The sequence below is a fragment of the Schistocerca piceifrons genome, chromosome 1 (genome assembly GCF_021461385.2).
Source record: "Schistocerca piceifrons isolate TAMUIC-IGC-003096 chromosome 1, iqSchPice1.1, whole genome shotgun sequence".
Lineage (NCBI taxonomy): Eukaryota > Metazoa > Arthropoda > Insecta > Orthoptera > Acrididae > Schistocerca > Schistocerca piceifrons.
In genome coordinates this window covers 601,502,731-601,524,881 of record NC_060138.1, presented here as the reverse complement: position 1 = coordinate 601,524,881, position 22,151 = coordinate 601,502,731, and the positions used below count along the sequence as shown (strand labels likewise).

General features: G+C 43.8%; 2 protein-coding genes across 2 annotated transcripts in view; both read right to left on the bottom strand.

Annotated features, from left to right (window-relative positions):
- LOC124713009 overlaps positions 1–7,505 on the bottom strand; it is a 51,801-nt gene extending 44,296 nt beyond the window's left edge. The window contains exons 1-2 of the mRNA XM_047242916.1: positions 7,448–7,505; positions 2,732–2,841 (exon numbers count right to left, since the gene is read on the bottom strand). Coding sequence (XP_047098872.1) covers positions 2,732–2,742 — 11 coding nt within the window. The 5' untranslated portion in view covers positions 2,743–2,841; positions 7,448–7,505. The remainder of the gene's footprint in view (positions 1–2,731; positions 2,842–7,447) is intronic.
- A 171-nt stretch (positions 7,506–7,676) lies between these two features.
- LOC124803283 (nephrin-like) overlaps positions 7,677–22,151 on the bottom strand; it is a gene marked incomplete at its 3' end in the record, with an annotated part of 463,636 nt that continues 449,161 nt past the window's right edge. The window contains exons 10-12 of the mRNA XM_047264469.1: positions 20,264–20,557; positions 17,969–18,259; positions 7,677–7,717 (exon numbers count right to left, since the gene is read on the bottom strand). Coding sequence (XP_047120425.1) covers positions 7,677–7,717; positions 17,969–18,259; positions 20,264–20,557 — 626 coding nt within the window. The remainder of the gene's footprint in view (positions 7,718–17,968; positions 18,260–20,263; positions 20,558–22,151) is intronic.

The following is a 22,151-nucleotide window of genomic DNA, read 5'->3' as shown; positions in this document are numbered from 1 at the left end:
TGCGCCTGAGTTGCACATTCTTCTTCAACACGACTTATTTCGACCACACTTGATTAACTTCAACTCTATATAGTAGAAAGTACACATCAGAATACAGTATTCTTACCCAACCACGTACATCTAGTGTCGACCACACTTTTTTTCAATATGACTGATTTTGACCACATGTGATTGCCTTCCTCTCTGTAATTGAGTTACCAATCCGTTGCCACATGTAGGAAGTAGGCATCAGAATGTAGTATTCTTGCCCATCGACGTAGATCTGAAGGCGATCAATTGCAGCTGAAACTACTCATATTGTAAAATAAATTTCAGTTGAGACGGAATAGAAACGCTGTATAAATTCTTAACTTTCAGCACAGTGGCTGCATTCCCACGCGAAAAATATTGCGGTTTCAGTAAAAATTAAGACGTACGCGGGACCATATAGCCTCTCTAGTATATTATAGTGTATTTGAGTGGTAATTGTTGTAATAATCGTGCTGATACTCAGTTGCCACGTAATCAAATCTATTAATATTGACTGACGTACGTTGAAATGTAGCGCCCCTGTAGAGTGCACTTCTGTGGTCTTGTTGTCGTGAACTTAGGATATGAATTAACGGCGTCACTGAGATACCTACATTTCCACGGGACTTCACAGTTGCTGCTATTTAAAACAGAAGCTCATTACTTTCTCATTTCTCTTAATCGCATGCCGAAATGCGAGTATTCGTTCCTAAACTGCCTGTTAATCTGGTCATGATATTGACAGTTACCCTCAATTATTACAGTAACAAAATTCATTGTTACTTTACTCAAGGCGTAAATGACTCACTACATTGGAACGCTCTCGCGTTAAATATCTGTCGAAAACATGCGAGATTATCTTAGAGCTGCCTTCGTAGCAGAGGAACTTGTGGAGGCTGGATGCCGTAACCACAATTGTTGCCCAACCGCGAATGGAGGGTTTAATTCCTACATCCTGGTCAGTGATCTGAGAGATGATTATTGCAAAATGTTTTCCATGGGTAACATCTGTTGCAATCTTCCGAAACAGAGTTGGCAAGATCGTCGTAGCATGGAATGGAATGTGAAGCTACAGAATTTCAATAAAACGGTAAAATACAGTCATTGACACTGCGTGTGTGTGTATTCGCCACGTAGTAACGTGGATGATACATTTAATGTTAATGTACAAACTATGCGGAATCTTGCGTACTGTGGACTTATATCTGAATACATCTGCTATATCGTATGCACTGAACCAGGAAGATTGCAGTTATGCTCGCGAATATGCGATCCGAAGACAAGAGTGCTTCGACTGTGAAAGTGAGTGGACTCACGTTTAAAAGCAGTATATGAACAGTGCAGTCCTGAGTAAGAACATATTTCAGAACAGATTTGAATTACCAGAACAGAGCTACGTTAAGTGGTCCAATAGCTCGTATTCTTTTCCTCCGTGCTGTACTACATGCTATATTAAAATATGGCAGCATATTTATACTGACGATGCCACGGAGGATGGAGTAGCTAGGACAGGAGCTCGAGGTGGGTGTTACAGGCCACGGTCATAAAACGTAAACACTCCGACCAGCATTAATTCAGTCGGGCTGCTTACACAGATCGTACCAGAGATACATAAAATCACGAATATAGTCATCTGTGATTTTTAACGAAAAACCAACAGCCCCATTACAAGTTTATCAAGGTCACTAGATCACAAATTCCAAGCAAAAATGGCATACAGAAAAAATTTCTTTTATTTACGTCTATGATCATGAAGTTTCTAGGCTCTTAGACTATCGGTTTCCGTCAGCGGTGACCATCCTCTGATCTGTTTTAAAACCTGTCCCAATATAACGAAGCCATAGTCTAAAGATACACATAAAATTTTTATAGTATCGTCGCACATATTTGAAAAATGGCAGATATTATGCCATAGTATCAGTGACACTGTGTCCTAGTATATACCAAATTTAAAATATGTACCACGATGTTATGCTAATTTTTTCTGTATCTCTTCACTATGGCTTCTTTAGATAGGATATGTTTTAAAAGATATTTGAAAATACATCATCGCTGACCCGAACCGCTAGTCTAGGGGCCTAACAATTTTATGATCGTAGACGGAAGTAAAAGAAATTCCTTCTACACTTTCTGTTCTATTCGCGACCATATCGCACCTTTAAAAAAAAAAAGAAGCGTGTAATGCAAAACTGTTCTGTTACAAGTCATAAAACATATGCCCGTTTCATGAAAAAGTCTACGCTTTGTATTCTCTCTATGCCCCACATTGAAAGTTGAACATCCAATTCTTACTAGGCATTGAATGATACATATAGTTTGTTGTAAATTGGCTATTTCACCTGCTTTTGTTTACTCCTAACACTCCTTGCAATTATATGTGTTTACTGTCATGTTTAGTAATATTTAAGGAACTGTGTGTAACACGTAATCGTCTTAAACTTGTGTATTTAGTATCTTAAGTAAATGATCTCAGGCATTCTAGATTTCTCAGCAGCACGCAGACACGACGAAAATGCATACTGCATGGCAAAACAGTTGCCCAAATTCCGAGATGATTCTTTTCACTCGATTATTAAATAATTACTAGATGCGTGGTAGACATTTTGGATAACTCAGAACATGAATACTTATTATTTTAATCTTCGGCTATTGATGGTGTAAGAACGACCGTTTAAATCATTATCAATGGAGATATGTAACAAATTCTGACGGAGACGCATACCTGCTGATCATGTGATATCCTCCAGGTGTTGGTCAAACAGTGGTTCTGGTAAGACGTAAGAGCGGGAGACATGTCCCTCAGCGGAACACACTCACTGTCTTCTTGAGGTTCTGCAATGAAATGCACATCGTGATTTAGAGACGAAGCACGTACGCTTCCTTTCAAAGAAATGAATGCGATAGATTATAAGAATATTTATCGCAGATCCTTCATGTAAAAAGCAAGAAACTTAAATCCATACTCTTAGCGAAACCTAGATTACACAGCAGTCGACCACTAACTTCATCATTGTCAGATATGTTCCCAACGAAACATTGGTAAATAAATAAATTAATGCGACTTGAATTATCAAGTAACACATAGTTTTCATTTGAGTGACGCTGGAAGTAGTTTTCTGCACAGTCGTTGGAATTGAAAACATGGAGAATTTGTGAACTATTTCGTAAATAACGATGACCTGTGAGAGCTCCTCATTTCCAAAACGGACGTAAATTGCCAGTTGGGATATAGTGAGTATACTAACTGCTTGTCCGTATTAATCTGAATTACTGCGTTTGCTTATTTGAAATCCAAGACAGTTTTTAAACATCTGCCTATACGCGCCATGAATGCATTAGTGTTAGAATCTGTAGCACAACATGAAAGATAATCTTCTAAGGTTACTGTTAGTATATTTTTCCTTCAATATTGTTTTATCCCCCTTGCCCCATATGGGCTTGGGATGGGCTGTCAGCAGGGAGGGCGGTATTCCGGGAAGGTTACCAGAATAAGTTCGTCATACAGCCAGCGAGACACCCAGTGTGACACACTTTGGAACGGTGCTGAGTTCCCCTCTCACACGCTCTGATACGTTTGCCATGAGTGACAAGAAAAAAACATTGTGCTACTTACAGAGAGCGGTGTACTGGTACATACGGAACTCATTACGCTGGGACTGGTGGCTGTCGCAGTAAATACTATCTATGGAGCACGCGGAATGTGAGACGTCGGTCAGAGTGCCACGACGACTTCCTTGCAGGAAGTTGAAATGGCAATTCGAAAATGCGCATCGTACGCATATCTAAGCCCGCGTAGTCGACGGTTACCGCCGTAGTATGCATTCGCACGCCGCGTCGAAAATGATGTTAACGTAGTCCGTGCTCCTCACGATCGACAAATGTATTCCGATAACATCGGTCGCTGGGATCTTCACTTCCTCTTGCAGAAAATTTTCTACCTCGAGCGCTTTGGGTCGTTCCAGAAAGCAAATCGGAGTGTAGATTTCCGGTAACGGTTCGCCATGCATCGTACACGGTAAGCCGGCACTTAAGTAACGTCCGTCAGAATGTAAACAAGGCGAGCTCGCGCTCCGCACACGGAAAACACGGACGTGTCCGTCTGTTGCCCTGCCAAAGGCAGACTGCTCATTTGGATATACCGACCATAAATGATTTTCGATCATACTTTGCATCTTACCGAGAACGCGTTTTCGATGTAACCTCGGTATTTCGTTACTTCGAACCGGCATACTTCAATAACATGCTAGTTGTAATAATTTCTCAACCAGCAATAAGACGTTCCCATCAATTTATTGCAATAAATCGTAAATTAACTACGGGATTTTCCGAGATTCTTAATTATCTGGTGTTTAGGAACGGCATGTATTCATGCAGGTTTCAACTGAAAGCCAAAATGGCGTCTCTCGACACTGTACTGCAGAGAGATGGCGTCAACTGCCTTACGTGGCTTTCTTCCATCTCATTGGTCTATGTTCAAATGCGTGTTCAGAATAGCTGAAATGCTAGATTTTGCCGTCGATGTTCGACAAGACTGCCCACGGTGCTTATTCCAAGCTATGACGTCAGAAGCTCAGCACGCTTAACGTACGGATACAAACGGCCAGTGTGCCGATGGATTTACCCGATGCACGTGGCTGTGTTCTGAAGCCTCAGATGAAAGACTCCCGCACTCCACGACTTATCGTACAACGTCCCACTACCTAATTTCCCATCTTCATATAAAAACTTCGATCCCCACTTCCATTCCACAGATAGGATCAGAGTTTCTGATAAGGTCAGAGTTTCTGATAGCATAGTCCCGATTGGATGAGTTCACGATTTCTGCCTGCCGGTTTTATACAGAGAGTGTTTCTCCCTTCCCTTTATTCTCTCCTCTTGGTTTTCATCGACAACGAACAATGCAGAGAAGAAGACACAGTTTCAGACATATCCTGTCCTAAACATTGTCCGACAGGTCACCACTGATCTCCTAAGCCCCGTCCCGTCCTACTTACATGTCGGCGGATGCTGTGCAAGAATTATGTATGACGGCCAACCTGGGACCTGTTCTGGGTGCGGCAAAGAAGGCCACTTTAGATCCGTATACCTACAATGTCGTATTACGCAACTTCTAGCTGTCGAAGGACCTCCCTCGCCGCAACCTACGGTGCTATCGTTGACCTATGCCGCTGCTCTTACTTATCCTACCGCTTCGCAACGCCGCCCGGACGCCACAAACGATCCCGAACATACCCCGACGGAGAGCGCCTCGGCCGGCCCGCCGCCTCGGCCGGCCATAGACCCCGCTCCGATGGTGTCGGCCCGACCGGCCGCTGACCCAACCATCGGCAACACTATGAAGATCGACTCGCTCATCGTCCGTACGGTGGCCTACCTGCGAGAGCGATGCGACTCCCTTCCGTCGCCGGACACGGAAGTTCGCATAAGGAAACAATGTTCTGCTAAACGTCGTAGGAGAAGGCGCCGCACCGTTTCCAATAAAGAGGAGACGTTGCAGGTCGAGGACGACGCCGCCGTCGCCCAGCACGACGTCCCCGCATCAGCTACTGCCGCGAAGCCGTTATGAGCGCGGAAACATCCAACTGTGTTCCTGCACCCGTCTCCCCAACGCCCCATGCTGACGCTGAACTCGACGTAGCACAGTCGAAACTACACCAGGAACCACTACATCATCTTCTGAAGACCTAATGGATGGTACACCGGTGCCCACCTCCACGGCTTAGGAGTCGAGAGAAGTACCCTGCGCCGTCGGGGCCGATCCACTAATCACACTCTCCCCAGAATCCCCTGGATATAGGAGGTATGCATAAAACTTCAGTATCTATTTTCTCGAAAACTAGCGGCCGTCGCATGAATACACCTGAGTGTATCAGGTTCTGTCCCGCACTACTTTACAAGTATTTAGCTAAAATGAACAACCATATGACTGTCGTAATGGACGGTATTGCATAGCTTAGTGGATGATTTTAAAATGAGCTTTCGACACGAAACTAGCCGTCAATGTGGAAAATTAATATGGCAACTAGTCATGTGATTAAGATCGCACATTTCGTCGCAAGGAAGCCCGAGAACATTTTTTGCCTAAGGAAATTTAGTGCAGTTTCTTTGTGAACGTTCCTCATATAAAATGAAAAGCCAAAGAAACTGGTACACCCGCATAATATCGTATAGGGTGCAAGCAACCATGCAGAAGTGCCGCAACACGACATGGCATGGACTGGACTACTGTCTGAAGTAGTGCTGGAGGGAACTGGTGCCATGAACCCTGCGCGGCTGTCCATAAATCCGTAAGAGTACGAAGTGATGGAGACCTCTTCCGTACAGCTCGGTGCAAGGCAGCCCAGATATGTTCAATAATGTTCATGTCTGAGGAGTTCGGTGGCCAACGGAAGTGTTTAAACTCACAAGAGTGTTCCTGGAGCCACTCTGTAGAAATTCTGAGCGTATAGGGTGACGCATTGTCCTGCTGCAATTGTCCAAATCCGTCAGCATGCAAAATGGACACGAAAGGACGCAGGTGATAAGACAGGATGATTACGTATGTGTAACCTGCCAGACGCGTATCTAGACGTATCAGGGGTCCCACGTCACTCCAACTGCACACGCCCCGCGCCATTAAAGAGCCTCCACTAGCTCGCACAGTCCCCTGCTGACATGCAAGGTCCATGGATTCATGAGGTTGTCTCCCTACCCGTACACATCCATCCACTTGTTACAGTTTGAAGTGACTCTCTTCCGACCAGGCAACATATTTCGAGTCGTCAACAGACGAATGTCGCTGTTTACTGGCCCAGGTGAGACGTACTGCTTTGTAGCCCTGTGTCGAGCTGTCATAAAGGGTACACGATTGCGCCTTCGTCTCCGAAAGTGCATATCGATTCTGTTTCGTTGAATGGTTCGCATACTGACACTTCTTGATAGCCAAGCGCTGAAATTTGCAGCAGTTAGCGGAAGGGTTGCACTTCTGTCGCGTTGAACGATTCTCTTCAGTCATCGTTGGTCCTGTACTTGCAGGATTTTTTACGGCTGGAGCCATGTCGGAGATTTGATATTTTACCGGATTCCTGATATTCAAAGTACGCTCGTGAAATGGTCGTACGGAAAAATCCCTACCTCTGAGGTGCTGTGTCCTATCGCTCGTGCGCCGACTATAGCCCACGTTCAGACTCAGTTAAATCTTGATAACCTGCCATTGTAGCAGCGGTAACCGATCTGATAACTGCCCCAGACACTTTCTTCACATGGGTGTTGACGACGTCTGCGACGTATTCTGTCTATTTACATATCTCTGTAATTGAATACGCATGCGTGTACCAGTTTCTTTGGAGCTTCAGTGTGTAACACAGTAAATAAGAACTTGTCAGCAAAGCGGAGAAGAGTGTACACATAAAGTGGCTTTCGGCGTATAGGTTTAGTGTGGGGTGTGTTGGAGACTGACCGAACTTGTCTGGGATGAGGTCAGGGTCGACGTCGTCAGCCTGGCCCGGCGCCTTGTCGGGGCCCGAGGCCGCGTCGCCGCCCCCGGAGCGCGCGTGCGCCCCCAGCGCCCCCGCTGCCGCCGACGCAGCCCCCGCCAGCACCGGCTTGTCGCTGGAGACGCGCCTGGCCAGCCCGCGCCGCACCACCAACAGCAGCACCGCCGCCAGCAGCACCAGCACCGCCCCCGACAGCCCCAGCAGCGGCGCCAGCGACAGCGCGTCTGCGGCCGCTGCCACCACACGGCGCGAACGCTCACTCAACCTCGCTGCTTGGCAGGACGCATTTAAGCTCTTTATGTAGTACAAACACTTGTCTTCATAACCTGCCGTCAGAACTGTGAAATGTGGACTGACAGATCTTGATTCACTGATTTGTCTGTAAGGGAGACACGTGATGATTTAAAACAAACGTGATGCACTTTGTTCCACAGTTTGGGTTGAGAAATGTTAAGTGGTCGCTGTGTGGGACATTCCTCATGTATGAGCCCAGAATGGACAAAATCTTTTAGAAATATTAACCTTCCAAACTTTCGGCTAAATACTACCATCAACACCTATGAGTACTTAAACTATTTCAAAATAACATTCGTTCCTCTAGGGTTTCATCATCTCTCCGTATCCTCGAACGTAATGTATTCCGCCTCTTTCCGTAGCCGCTTACTTTCTCCTCCTCGTAACCTACATATAACTTATACAATTCTCACACTTCCTCTTACAGTTATAACACATACTCCTCTCCAAGACGAAGAAACCAAAAATCCTTGAGTATGAGAAAAGTCGCATGTTGCCCCAACCTTAAACTCACATTCCATTTCTTTATCTCTAAACGCTCAACGTTATTTTCCAAAGTAATTTCAGTCGATGCCACGGGTACTCTTTCTACATCTACATCCATATTCCGCAAGCCACCTGACGGTGTGTGGCGGAGGGTACCTTGAGTACCTCTATCGGTTCTCCCTTCTATTCCAGTCTCGTATTGTTCGTGGAAAGAAGGATTGTCGGTATATTTCTGTGTGGGCTCTAATCTCTCTGATTTTATCCTCATGGTCTCTTCGCGAGATATACGTAGGAGGGAGGAATATACTGATTGACTCTGCGATGAAGGTATGTTCTCGAAACTTCAACAAAAGCCCGTACCGAGCTACTGAGCGTCTCTCCTGCAGAGTCTTCCACTGGAGTTTACCTGTCATCTCCGTAACGCTTTAGCGATTACTAAATGATCCTGTAACGAAGCGCGCTGCTCTCCGTTGGATCTTCTCTGTCTCTTCTATCAACCCTATCTGGTACGGATCCCACACTGCTGAGCAGTATTCAAGCAGTGGGCGAACAAGCGTACTGTAACCTACTTCCTTTGTTTTCGGATTGCATTTCCTTAGGATTCTTCCAATGAATCTCAGTCTCGCATCTGCTTTACCGACGATCAACTTTATATGATCACTCCATTTTAAATCACTCCTAATGCGTACTCCCAGATAATTTATGTAATTAACTGCTTCCAGTTGCTGACCTGCAATGTTTTAGCTTGACTTGTCTTTTACTACTTTCCCTCGTCAGATGCGAGTATTCTCAGATATTCATTGTCTTGGTGCCAGTTCGTTGGAAGTTTAAACCACCACTCAGGAAATCATCAAAACAGCACTTTGTGTTAACGATGATATCAAGTGGTGCTTTAAACTTCTAAGGTATCGTCACCAGGGCAATGTATCTCTGAGGATACTCGTATCTCAAGAGCGAAACTAGTCAGAATTAAATAAAAAAACGCTATTTATCTGTACACTGACCACAATGATCGGTACGTCAACTGCAGGTGGCGCCTGCTTTTGCCAAGTAATTTAAATTGCCTTCTTCACCAAGATCACGAATTCACGTTTGTAACAAACCCTTCCATTCAATCATATTCTACCCATCTCATACCAAACGAAAGTACACCATCCTTGCACATCTCGTAACTCATTCATCTCCTAACACTTCCATCGCACCTTCCCCAACAACACTAACAACAATCATACTTCCTTTTCCATTTTACACTCCCCTCAATGCTTCCCACATCCCAGTTCCTACCCACAGCTGTCAATAGCCGTTATTATATCATGTCCGTACTAAAGAGATTGTACTATCATGCACAAAAGTACTCGAATGGCCTGAATTGTTTTCCCCCTGAAGTTTATGTAACCCATATAACGTAACTCTTTTGCAGGTTATCCGATTTATTTTTAGTACAGTCATCTGACCATCCAAATTGCTACTACACACAGTAAAGAAAAGTTAGCATCACCTCGGCTCCGAGAGTTCCGGAACCTGTACATAAAATTGAAATAGAGATCAACATAAACATCGTTTCCGTTCTTTTTATTGCTCACGAAAACCACACATTGCAAGTTGTACCGTTATACAGCGAGACCTTCAGAGGTGGTGTTCCAGATAGCTGTACACACCGGCCCCTCTAAAACCCAGTAGCATGTATTCTTGCAGTGATGCATGCCAGTATTCGTCGTGACACATACTATCCATAAGTCCATCAAGGCACTGTTGGTCCAGATTGTCCCACTCCACAGGTGTGATTCAGCGTAGATCCCCAGAGTGGTTGGTTGGTCACGTCGTCCATAAACAGCATATTTCAATCCATCCCAGCCATGTGCGACAGGGCTCATGTGTGTAGAACATGCTGGCCACTCTAGCCGAGCGATGTCGTTATCCTGCACGAAGTCATTCACAAGATGTGCACGATGGGGGCGCGAATTGTCGCCCATGAAAACGAATGCCTCGCCAATATACTGCTGATATGGTTGCCCTATCGGTCTGAAGAAGGCATTCACGTTTCGTGCAGCCATTATGGCGCCTTCCATGACCACCAGCGGAATACGTCGGCCCCACATAAGGCCGCTTTAAAACAGCAGAGAACTTCCATCTTGCTGCACTTGCTGGACAGTGTGTGTAAGGTGTTCAAACTGACCGGGTTGCCTCCAAACACGTCTCCAGTGATTGTCTGGTTGAAGGCATATGCGACACTTATCGGTGAAAAGAATGGGATGAAAGTCCTGAGCTGTCCATTCGGCATGTTATTAAGCCCATCTGTACCTCGCTGCATGGTGTCGTGATTGCAAAGATGGATATCGCCATGGACGTCGGGAGTGAAGTAGAACATCATGCAGACTATTGTGCACAGTATGAGTCGTAACACGACGTCCTGTGGCTGCACGAAAACCATCATTCAACATGGTGGCGTTGGTCTCAGAGTTCCTCCGAGCCATAATCTGTAGGTAACGGTCGTCCATTGCTGTAGTAGCCCTTGGGCGGCCTGAGCGAGACACGTCATTGACAATTCCTGTCTCTCTGTATCTCCTCCATGTCCGAACAAATATCTTTGGTTCACTCCGAGACGCCCGGACACTTCCCTGGTTGAGAGCCCTTCCTGGCACAAAGTAACAATGCGGACGCGATCGAACCGCGGTATTGACCGTCCAGACATGATAGAACTACAGACAACACGAGCCGTGTACCTCCTTCCTGGATCTGTTGGACCCCTTCTGTCTAACAGGCGCTGATCATGCATGGTTGTTTCCATCTTTGGCCGGGTTTAGTGACATCTCTGATCAGTCAAAGGGACTGTGTATGTGATACAACATCCACACTCAACGTCTTTCTTCACGAGTCCTGGGAACCGCGATGATGCAAAACTTCTTTTGCAGTGTGTAGTTGGATTTATAAGAAAAGTGGCTCAAATAAGATGGTCTGTGTTACGAACCGCGTCCCAGGGGTGTGTTCATACCAGATGGTATCTGTTTTAACAAAAGATGGGATTTGTGGTGCCAACATACCAAAAGTGGACAAGGAGACTAAAGACAGTTTTGCTAATGTATGCAAACGACCTAGCAAAACGCTGATTACACAAGTAAATCTATCCAAGAGCTTGGCTGAAAAGTAATTCCTATCGAACTTCTTCAGCTCTAGTGCCATCAAGCATTTTTCTTCCTCGCTCCTTACGGAGCAACTATCAACGACGAAAATGTACTTTTAGTAGTCGAAAATGTAATTTAAGCAAGGACTGACGGTATCTTTATTTGCAAACCATTATAATTTTATAGGCGTGGACTTCAAAATCTGCTGTGAGTCTGCTAAATCTGAATTACAGTTTAGCTGGTTACTCTCGTGACAAAAGTCCAATTTAATAAAACAAAAACTACCTGTAACACGAACCTGCCTGATAGATCACGCATTGGCAAGATATTTTACACTTTTGCGCCTCATGTGGCGTGTATCTAGGGAAAATCTGTGTCCCACCTAACAAACATTTCGAGATTACCAGAAAAATGCATTTATCTCGGAGCGAGAGTAGATAAAAGAGAAACTCATTTAATAAACTATTCTGTTGCACATATAATCAGTTGAACCGCTTGTTCACAAAAATACTGGGTCGATATAAACAAGAAACATAATCTTTAACAAGGACGCAATGTCACAGTTCTTAAATTTTTCAAATTTAAGTCTACTGGGTACTAAATCGAAATCACGATGAGGCTTAAGATGGTGAAGTTAAGATTTTCTTAATAATTTTCGACCAGAAAGTTTATAGCAGGGCAAGAGAAGACGTAAAAAGCAGACAAAATGTTTGTGCGTCTGCAACAGTGAAGAGTTTGTCGCAAATCTGCAATCAGTTCTGAATTATCAGTTGATACAGCACTGCCTTTGAACTTTCACAAGGCAGGGAACACTACTTTCAGAGCAGTTCAGACTCATCCTGCATGATGTCAGAAGATTAAATGAAATTAAAATTAAGATCCCCAAGTGCGTCATTTTCTGCCAGACGTACAGTACTTCTAGTAGTCTGTTTTAAAGGTTTCGCTATGTTAATTCTTGAATGAAGTTCCTAATAGCCTATAGGCTGCTCTAGCATGATAAATCAGGTACTAACTGTGAAGTAAACGTCACCGATGAGAAGTGCTACATAGAAACTTCACACTACACTCTGCTTGATGGATCTCTTCCCGGTAGTTTGATTTCCCTCCATATCGTCAGATTCACTTCGCTTTCACTGAAAAACCAGTATCAGCGATTGTATTGTTATCACCACGAGTATATGATACATTTCGTTATTTTTATCAATACAGAGTGAATGGCTGTTTGAATTTATAAAGTCGTATGCCACAAAAGACAGACCTTACTGTCAGTGTTTTATGTTCTTTTTAAAATATACTGATTACTGCTGCTGCTGTCTTCGTGTTAGCACAAGCACGAATCGGATTTTCTCTGTAAACAGTCGCCGGCTGCAATCTTTGCAAGCTTTTGAGCGCACTTGGTTTTATTGATTTGAATCCTTACGTCAGGCCAATGAAAGTATTAATAAGAAAAGGTTGTTTATGTGTTCAGAAGAAAAAAGTGCGATCTCATCATAATGTTTACAGGTTACACTCTGATGGCGCTGGAAAATACAAAGAAATGAATCGAGCCTGGCGAAAAAGTACCTTAGTTTGAGGGAGAAAAATAATTACAAGAGCTACTGATGTTTAGGGCCGTCCGTCTAAATAACTGCTCCTGCTCCTTAACTATGATGTTTGAGTTACAGCCGGTCAGTCTGGGCATTACTCCTGACTATGCTTCAGATCAGATTCATTGGGCTGTACTTCACATACTTCGGCTGCCAGTATACTGCTAGCAGCAGGCGTTGCCGCGTCTTCGACAGGCGAGCTACCCCACTCCTACCCAGTTTAGCACATCGGCAGAGCGAACGTGTGCTCCCTGTCATTAATTTTATGGAGAATTAGCAACATCGCAGAATACGTTTGGCAACTACATGGCCATCGATTTACTCCCTGGTGTGGTACAGAATTCTCCTGCTACATTCACCTGATATTACGTTGTCATTCCCGACAAATAATCTGAATGATTCTCTCATAAGATGTGACATTGGAGTCACAAATTTATTATCTGACTCAGGAAAGGTCATTTCACACAGAATCTAAAAGTTATCTCATATTTAACATTACTAATTATCTCTGTTAATCTGCCATATCACAGTGACAACTTATTCCTAACAGTAGCGGCTCTCTAGGAAGACGGTAGCGTGGCCACTTTGAGCAAGTAACGCTGCCTTAGCTCTAGGTTCTAGTCTGACTAGAGGCATAAATATTTTGTCAGCTTTTCACGTCTTCACTTACCCAGCTGTAGGCATCCAGGTTAACATTAAGAAAATCTTAACTTCACGATCTTCAGTCTCATCGCAATTTCCATTTAGTACCCCTCAGATCTAAACATGAAAAATTTAAAAATTGTAGACTTGCATCCTTGTTAAAATGGTTCAAATGGCTCTGAGCTCTATGGGTCTTAACTGCTGAGGTCTCAGTTCCCTAGAACTTAGAACTACTTAGACCTAACTAACCTAAGGACATCACACATATTCATGCCCGAGGCATGATTCGAACCTGCTACCGTAGCGGTCGCGCGGTTCCATACTGTAGCGCGTAGAACCACTCGCCCACCCCGGCCGGCTCCATGTTACATAGTTGGCTTATATTGACATACATCTTAGTTTTATGTGAATGCACAATTCAATTGATTATGTGTGTCAGTTAATAGGTTGTTAATTGGATTTATCTTTTGTCTAAAAATGGTTCCAATGGCTCTAATCACTATGGGACTTAATATCTGAGGTCATTAGTCACCTAGATTTAGAACTACTTAAACCTAACTAACCTAAGGACATCACACACTTCCATGCCCGAGGCAGGACTCGAACCTGCTACCGGAGCAGCAGCGCAGTTCCGGACTGAAGCACCTAGAATCGCTCGGCCACAGCGGGCGGCTCTCTTTTATCTACTCTCACTGCGAGATCAGTATTTTCGTGGTAACCAGGGAGCAGGTAGAGCTTATTGGGTACGACAATGGGCTTCACGTACACTAGGATCACATCGCGCTCAAAAGTGCATGAAATCCTGCTATGTTTGATATTTCGGGTAGGCTCGTGTGTTATCAAATTAGAGTTTTATCCCAAGGGTATCCCGATAAATTGCAATTCATTTGTATTAGGATATAACATACTTTTTATCGAATTTCTCGTTGGTTTATTGATTATGTCACAAAAACATAAGGTAAACATTGATCATCAACAATATATCCGCGTCCTCCCCTCCACTCACTAACTGAAGCAGCAGACTAACGATGATCAAACAGTTGTGAGTGTGGTCGATGTCTAGGCTCTGTGATTCTTCTGCTTCTTATTTATGAGTAGACAATAAATGCATACCTCAGCACAGAATCAAAGGTAGAAAACAACTCTTTCAGCAGAAATTTCTGCATCCTACAGTGTCACCATTTCGTGAAGCTGGTTCGGTTCGGTTGTTTGAGGGAGTGACCAAACAGCGAGGTCATCGGTCTCATCGGATTAGGGAAGGAAGTCGGTCGTGCCCTTTCAAAAGAACCATCCCGTCATTTGCCTGGAGCGATTTAGGGAAATCACGGAAAACCTAAATCAGGATGGACGGACGTGGTATTGAACCGTCGTCCTCCCAAACGCAAGTCCAGTGAAGCTGGCTGTTGTGTGATTTTATTTCAGTGATCGCAAAGTCAAGTCAAAAGCACGAATTGGACAGCTAAGGCAGCCAGTGAATATCGATGTGGAGAACAATAAAATACAGGCACCGAACACATTGTAAGAAGCTTCCAGGGAAAAAGAATTCTCTTTCAGCGTGGTATGTGCTTCTTTAATACACAGTCAGGCTTAACACTATGTGCGGAATGGCGGTCGACTGGAATGGTTCCAGCTACATATGTATAATGTCTGGGTTCGACCCAAACACCTGACAAACATTTTCTTCATCTGTGGTAACGCAAGTTGAATTGTATAAAGTTACAACGCTGTTCCATATCACAGTAATCATGATGTCGTTTCTGCTACGTACTTGATTAGAGGCAGTGTAGGTTGTGCCTTGAAAAAGGCGGAAGTCACACCAGATGGAAACTCTGTCACCTGTTTGCTTCCTTCCATGAGAAATTTGCTTTATATTAAGAATATAATCGCTATGCAAGGTCACAGAAATCACAGAAATAATCAAATTTATCTGATGAAATTCATATACGTGTTGTAAATTAGTTTCAGGACCTTTACCATGCTTAAGGCGCCCAGCAGAGCTGCTGCCCATATTAGAGATTTTACAACAACCGTTACTCTTGCGTACCCTGTCCGTGTGTGGCTGAATGTATTCTCTAACCACAAATTCGTCTCGCTCTTCTTATGTGGTGTTACCCAGAGATTATTCGTTCGCTTTAATGTACATGTCGTAATTACGCCTGCAGAGTGGTTTTTGCCTCTTTTCAGCCGTATAAAACCTGCGATAAAATGCAAAGCTATCCGCAGAGCGTACGCGTATTCCCGTCTCGAGGGCGCATAAGCAATTGCTTGTATTTCCTCCGCGTAATATTTGATGGCTGTAATCCATACGGCCAATATGTTGCTGTGTGTGCATTTTTGCACGTGAATGTGATTTCGTGGTTTCTTCGACTCGTCAGTCTTCTGATTGTTTTTATGCAGCCCAGTAGAATTCCTCTCCTGTCACAACCTTTTCATCTCAATAGTATCACTTGCAACCTACGTCCTCAATTAGTTGCTGTGTGTAATCCAGTCTCTGTCTTCCTCTGCAGCTTTTACCCTGCACAGCTCCCTCTAGTACCATGGAAGTTATTGCCTTATGTATAACAGACGTTCTACCACCCTGTCCCTTCTCCTCGTCAGTGTTTTCCATACACTCCTTTCCTCTGCGAGTCTGTTGCAGTACATCTCAAATGCTTCGATTATACCGATTTTTCTACAGTCAATGTTTCACTATCATTCAGTGCTATTCACTAAACGTATATTCTCTCAAATTAGTTTCTCAAATTAGGCCTATCTTTGATACTGGTAGACTACGAGGCATGCCTTTTTTCTAGTGCTAGTTTGCTTTTTATATTCTCCTCCCTCCGTCCATCATGGGTTATTTTGCTGTCTCGGTAGCACAATTCTTTGACTCTGTCTAACTTCTGTTCCCAATCTAGATGTTAAGTTTCTCGTTATTCTCATCTCTGCTACTTCATATTACTTTCACCTTTGTTCGACTTACTCGCAGTGCATGTTTTGTCTCATTAGGCTGCTCATTCCAGCCAACACATCCTGTAAATCTTCTTCACTTTCTCTGAGGATAGCAATGTCATCAACGAATCTTATCATTGATATCGTTTCGCCCTGAATTTTAATCCCATTTTAAACCTTTCTTTTACTTCTTCAACGTGTAGATTGAACTCTAGGGGCGAAAGACTACATTACTGTCTTACATTCTTTTTAATCAAAGCAGTTCATTCTTGGTCCTCTAGTCTTATTGTTCCCTCTTGGTTCTCATGCACTGTGTATATTAACCGTCTTTCCCTATAGCTTAGCCCAATTTTTTTTTTAGGATTTCGAACATCTTGCATCATTTTACACTGTAAAATGCTTTTTCCAGATGGCAAATTCATTGAACGTATCTAGAGCGTTGTCCTTCAGACCTATGATTGATTAAACATTCGTGATTAGCCTTAGGTATAAGGGGTGCGGCTCTAACGCCACAGCCAAGAACCTTCTGATTGCACAGTGGGAGATGTTTCAGTGAACCCTGCTGGACCGCCTAATCTGCAGAAAGGAGAGGCCATCTGCCTCTGGAATTCCCGTGCTATGGTAGTCGTTAATGTAGCAAAATTTTATCTCATGTACAAAACGATTTTATGGATTTTATGAACAACTTGTGTTAACGGATACTACGCAGACACATATATTTTATTTCTTTCCAAGCAAAACTTTCTGGTTGTGTGATAACGTTGTACTGTAGCACTGAATGACTCTCTAGCTGTAATTGGAAATGGTCTTAACTACCACGCTGAAGGCCAGTAGCAAGTAATACAGCACACTAGTTGGGTGTAGTCTATCTTATTGCCACCCTGATCGTTCATGTGCATTAGTAGTTTCAGTGTAACTACTAAGACCAAAGCAGTAGCTGCTTATCCAGTTACTCCCTGTTGAGCAGTGTTTATTTTTAGTACTTGTTTGACCGGTCTCCATAGAGTAGTTCTTAACATTACTTCGTAATATTAGTACACACTGGTATCACAAACTTATATGAACGAATGGGTTTAGTGGAGGACGCAAATTGAAGGTCTTTGGAGTGTTAAAATATTAATGGCATGGGAAAAGCTGCTTGACGTAGCTATCAACCGATAGTAGTTTGCTAGATTACGCTGAATAGAATACATATATATATTAGTAATTCAGCCAGGATTACGGTTTTCTGTGATGCTCCTGAGGGACAAGGAATAATGTTTCGTCGTATGTGTTGCAGTAGTTAAGGTGTCCATCGCAAAATCTGCTCTGCAAGCGGTGAACTGGAGACGTATTGAAAGCTTAAAATTTATTTGAGTGACAGTCGTGTACGTTTTTGTTTGTCCACCAAATATGGGTTTAAAAATCTGCGGAAGTAACTCACCCACGTGCCTCTCGGCATCGCGGAGCGTGATTTCTTCGATTAACACCGGAGGACTGCGGCCTTTGGCGTTGACGGCAAAGATGGCGACCCAGTAGCTGATGTCTGGCTGCAGCTCGGTGAGTGTGAAGGCGGGAGTCTCGGCCGTCAGGTTGTAGCGTATCCCTCCGCCAGAGTGCAGCACCAACGCGAAGTGCTGCGGGAGGCCCCCGTCGAAGCCCGGCTGGCACACCACCTCGACCGAGGACGACGTCTGGTTCCACAGCGAGCAGTTCCGCGCCGGGAAAGGCTTCCCTGTAGAGGGCGCGCAGGTGAGCAGCTGTCTCCGGTATGACAACTCAAAACGCTACACCTCTAAAACTGCTCTGAAAGTTTTTATGCAGGAAGAGTACAAAGTAGTAAATTTAATGTCACAATTCTATCTGTGCAGACACACTATAAGTATTTTTTAATGTTGAAAATTGTCAAATTCTTACGTCTCCAGAGGGATGGAAGACGGTACATTACTACCGAAGCTGCAGGCAGCGCATGCAAAACACGGCAGGCACTTGTCCTTGGCTGACGGATTATAGATAACCTGATAACACAGCGCGACGAGAATGTAGTTTGTAAAACATATTCCAATATCTATTGATATGTTGCCTGGCACATTTATTCACAGTTGCTATTCGCTTAAATTTGAAACTCGTTTAATATCCATATTAATTAGCATTTACCTTTGTGATATTGCGAAGTGTTGGCAACAGAAATAAAAGTGAATTAATTTTCTTCGTATTAGTTTCGTACATATGCTTCCTAATAGTAACTATATTTACGCAGATTCCAGACTTTTACAGTAATGTGAAACGTTTCCAACCTTGTAAAGATGAAATATGAACAACATGATATCCACACGAAATCACCTACTTCTCCTTTAGACCTACATATGTGTTATTTATTAATTAATGTCTTGAACATTCATTCAAATTATATAGACATTTCGTTAGAAATTGTGGAAACATTGAAGAAGCAGGAAATGATTCTGACGATAAGGTGATTTATGTTTCGAAAGATGATTGTCGTGATACTTAAAATTCCCAAACAAAAATACATATATCAAATGAATGCTATGACCGCTAAAGGCCCCAACTTACTTGCTACTAAGAGCTTAGAGTCTCGACCCTTGTGAAATGCCTTCCACAGCGGTACAGGTACCTGTAACACGTCTGATTTCTGACGAAATGCTCCTTTCAGCTGCATATGGTTCTTCACCTCATAGATACTGTCGTCTGTGCCGGATACCAAAGGCTGTGCGCATACAGTGAAATTAAGTGGGCATATGAAGTATTAAAGGCAAAGTTCCTGAAAAAAAAGAGCTCTAGAATTTTTTATTTTTTATTTTTACTATTAACAACAGTCTTGATCGCGATTTATTTATCAAGGTGACCGTTTCGACCACTACTGTTGCCATCTTCAGACCATTGAGTAGGAGCCTCTTTCTGTTGGAGAATAACTCAGTAGTGATTCTCCAACGGAAAGAGGTTCCTACTCAATGGTCTGAAGATGACCACAGTAGTGGTCGAAACCGGTCACATTGATAAATAAATCGTGATCAAGACTGTTTTTAATAGTAAAAAAAAAATCACTCGGTAGTGATTCTCCAACAGAAAGAGGTTCCTACACAATGGTCTGAAGACGACCACAGTAGTGATCGAAACCGGTCAACTTGATCAATAAATTGTGATCAAGACTGTTTTTAATAGTAAATATTTATAACACATTGATCACTGCCACTCCAATAATGTATTCTAGAATTTTTGCTAAGTCTAGTGGAATACAGGGAAAGGAATCCAGGAACGCATAAATAATAATCAGTATATGCCAAAATGCTAAGTGAGAGACAGTGATTTGAACTTAAAACGTGATTTAAGGAACATTCAGTGGTTATATAGCAAGATATGTGCAACCAAGAGATATACAGAGGAAGATGTCAAAATATCTCAGCTATCATCAACGAGTATAAAGTCCCATACATTTGTTAACAAGTAACAGGCAGCACCGCCTTAGATATTCTTCTTCTACTTTTATGCCAAGAACTTTTGCACTCCGATTCATCAGAATCCTTAATAAAGTTGAAGGTGAATACCTCCTTCATCTTTTTTCCCATTTGTGCGTAATATGTCTTATGCTTAAATGGTAATCATAAGAAACGTACAGTGTAGTGGACCTGAGAGAGCACTGTCGTTGAGAGTTTCTGGCACGCGACACTGGTGTGAAAGGAAGGGAAGGGCACGGAAGCGTCACAGCGTGGAGCCTCACCTGCGGTGACGACCTGGAAGACGCAGGGCGCCGCTTGCGTGCCGACCTCGTTGTCGGCCCAGCAGGAGAGCGAGCCGTAGTCGAGGTCGGACTGCACCGTGTAGCGCAGCACCGACACCTCGCCCGCGCTGGAGAACCGCTCTGGAGACACCTCCATCGTCTCCCCCGAGTTGTTAAACTTCCAGCGGAAGGCGCGCGCCGGTGGGTCGGCGTCCACGTGGCACGAGATGTCCAGCGTCTCCGATCGCGACGCGCCCACCACCACGATCCGCTCATGACGGCATCGCGGCGCGTCTGAGGCACACCGCATTAACAATGTAAAGCTCCGTGATAGGGCCGGTCGTCTGCTTGAACTGGATACACAATCCCTCTAATCCCACTTCAACAGAAGAAAACGACGACAATGAAGAAAATTACGTGAGTCTTAGTCGGGTGCATGCATTTGGATTAGATTACAATACAACAGCTTGCGTCTTTATATTATTAATTAGTCTCATATCTCCCTATCTTCGAAGATAGAGAGCTCTTCGTCCATTGAAATGAACCATAAACATTTGCTTAGACACTCAAAAAAGCTAGATGCCAGACCGGCTCCAGTTGGTAGGTGCAAAATTACTGTGAGTGAAGTGAAATCAGCATATACTAATATTTTGAAACATTAGATATGTGAGTTTTCAGGCAATCCTTAATTTAAAAAGGTGGAAAAATACGTCGCACATTTTCCCATTTCAGTTGCAGCTTTTCGCCTGCTTGTTAAAGATGCTCTGCAATTTATTATTTCTATTTATAATATGGGATTCTCCGCATAACTGTCAACATACACTACTGACCATTAAAATTGCTACACCAAGAAAAAATGCAGATGATAAACGGGTATTCATTGGACAAACATATTATACTACAACTGACATGTGATTACATTTTCACGCAATTTGGGTGCATAAATCCTGAGAAATCAGTACCCAGAAAAACCACTTCTGACCGTAATAACGGCCTTGATAGGCCTGGGCATTGAGTCAAACAGAGCTTGGATGGCGTGTACAGGTACAGCTGGCCATGCATCTTCAACACGATACCACAGTTCATCAAGAGTAGTGACTCTCGTATTGTCACGAGCCAGTTGCTCGACCACCATTGACCTGCGTTTTCAATTGGTGAGTGATTTGGAGAATATGCTGACCAGGGCAGCAGTCGAACATTTTCTGTATCCTGAAAGGCCCGTACAGGACCCGTAAGATGAGGTCGTGCATTATCCAGCTGAAATGTAGGGTTTCGAAGGGATCGAATGAAGGGTAGAGCCATGGGCCGTAACACATCTGAAATGTAACGTCCACTGTTCAAAGTGCCGTCAGTGCGAAGAAGAGGTAACCGAAACGTGTAACCAATGGCACCCCATACCCTCACGCCGGGTGATACGCCAGTATGGCGATGACGAATACACGCTTCCAAAGTGTGTTCACCGCGATGTCGCCAAACACGGATGCGACCATCATGATGCTGTAAACAGAACAGGGATTCATCCGAGAAAATGACGTTGCCATTCGTGCACCCAGGTTCGTCGTTGAGTACACCATCCCAGGCGCTCCTGTCTGCGATGCAGCGTCAAGGGTAACCACTGCCGTGGTCTCCGAGCTGATAGTCCAAGCTGCTGCAAACGTCGTCGAACTGTTCTTTCAGATGGTTGTTGTCTTGCAAACGTCCCCATCTGTTGACTCAGCGATCGAGGCGTGTCTGCACGATCCATTACAGCCATGCGGATAAGATGCCTGTCATCTCGACTGCTAGTGATACGAGGCCGTTGGGATCCAGCACGGCGTACCGTACTACCCTCCTGAACCCAACGATTCCATATTCTGCTAACAGTCATTGGATCTCGACCAACGCGGGC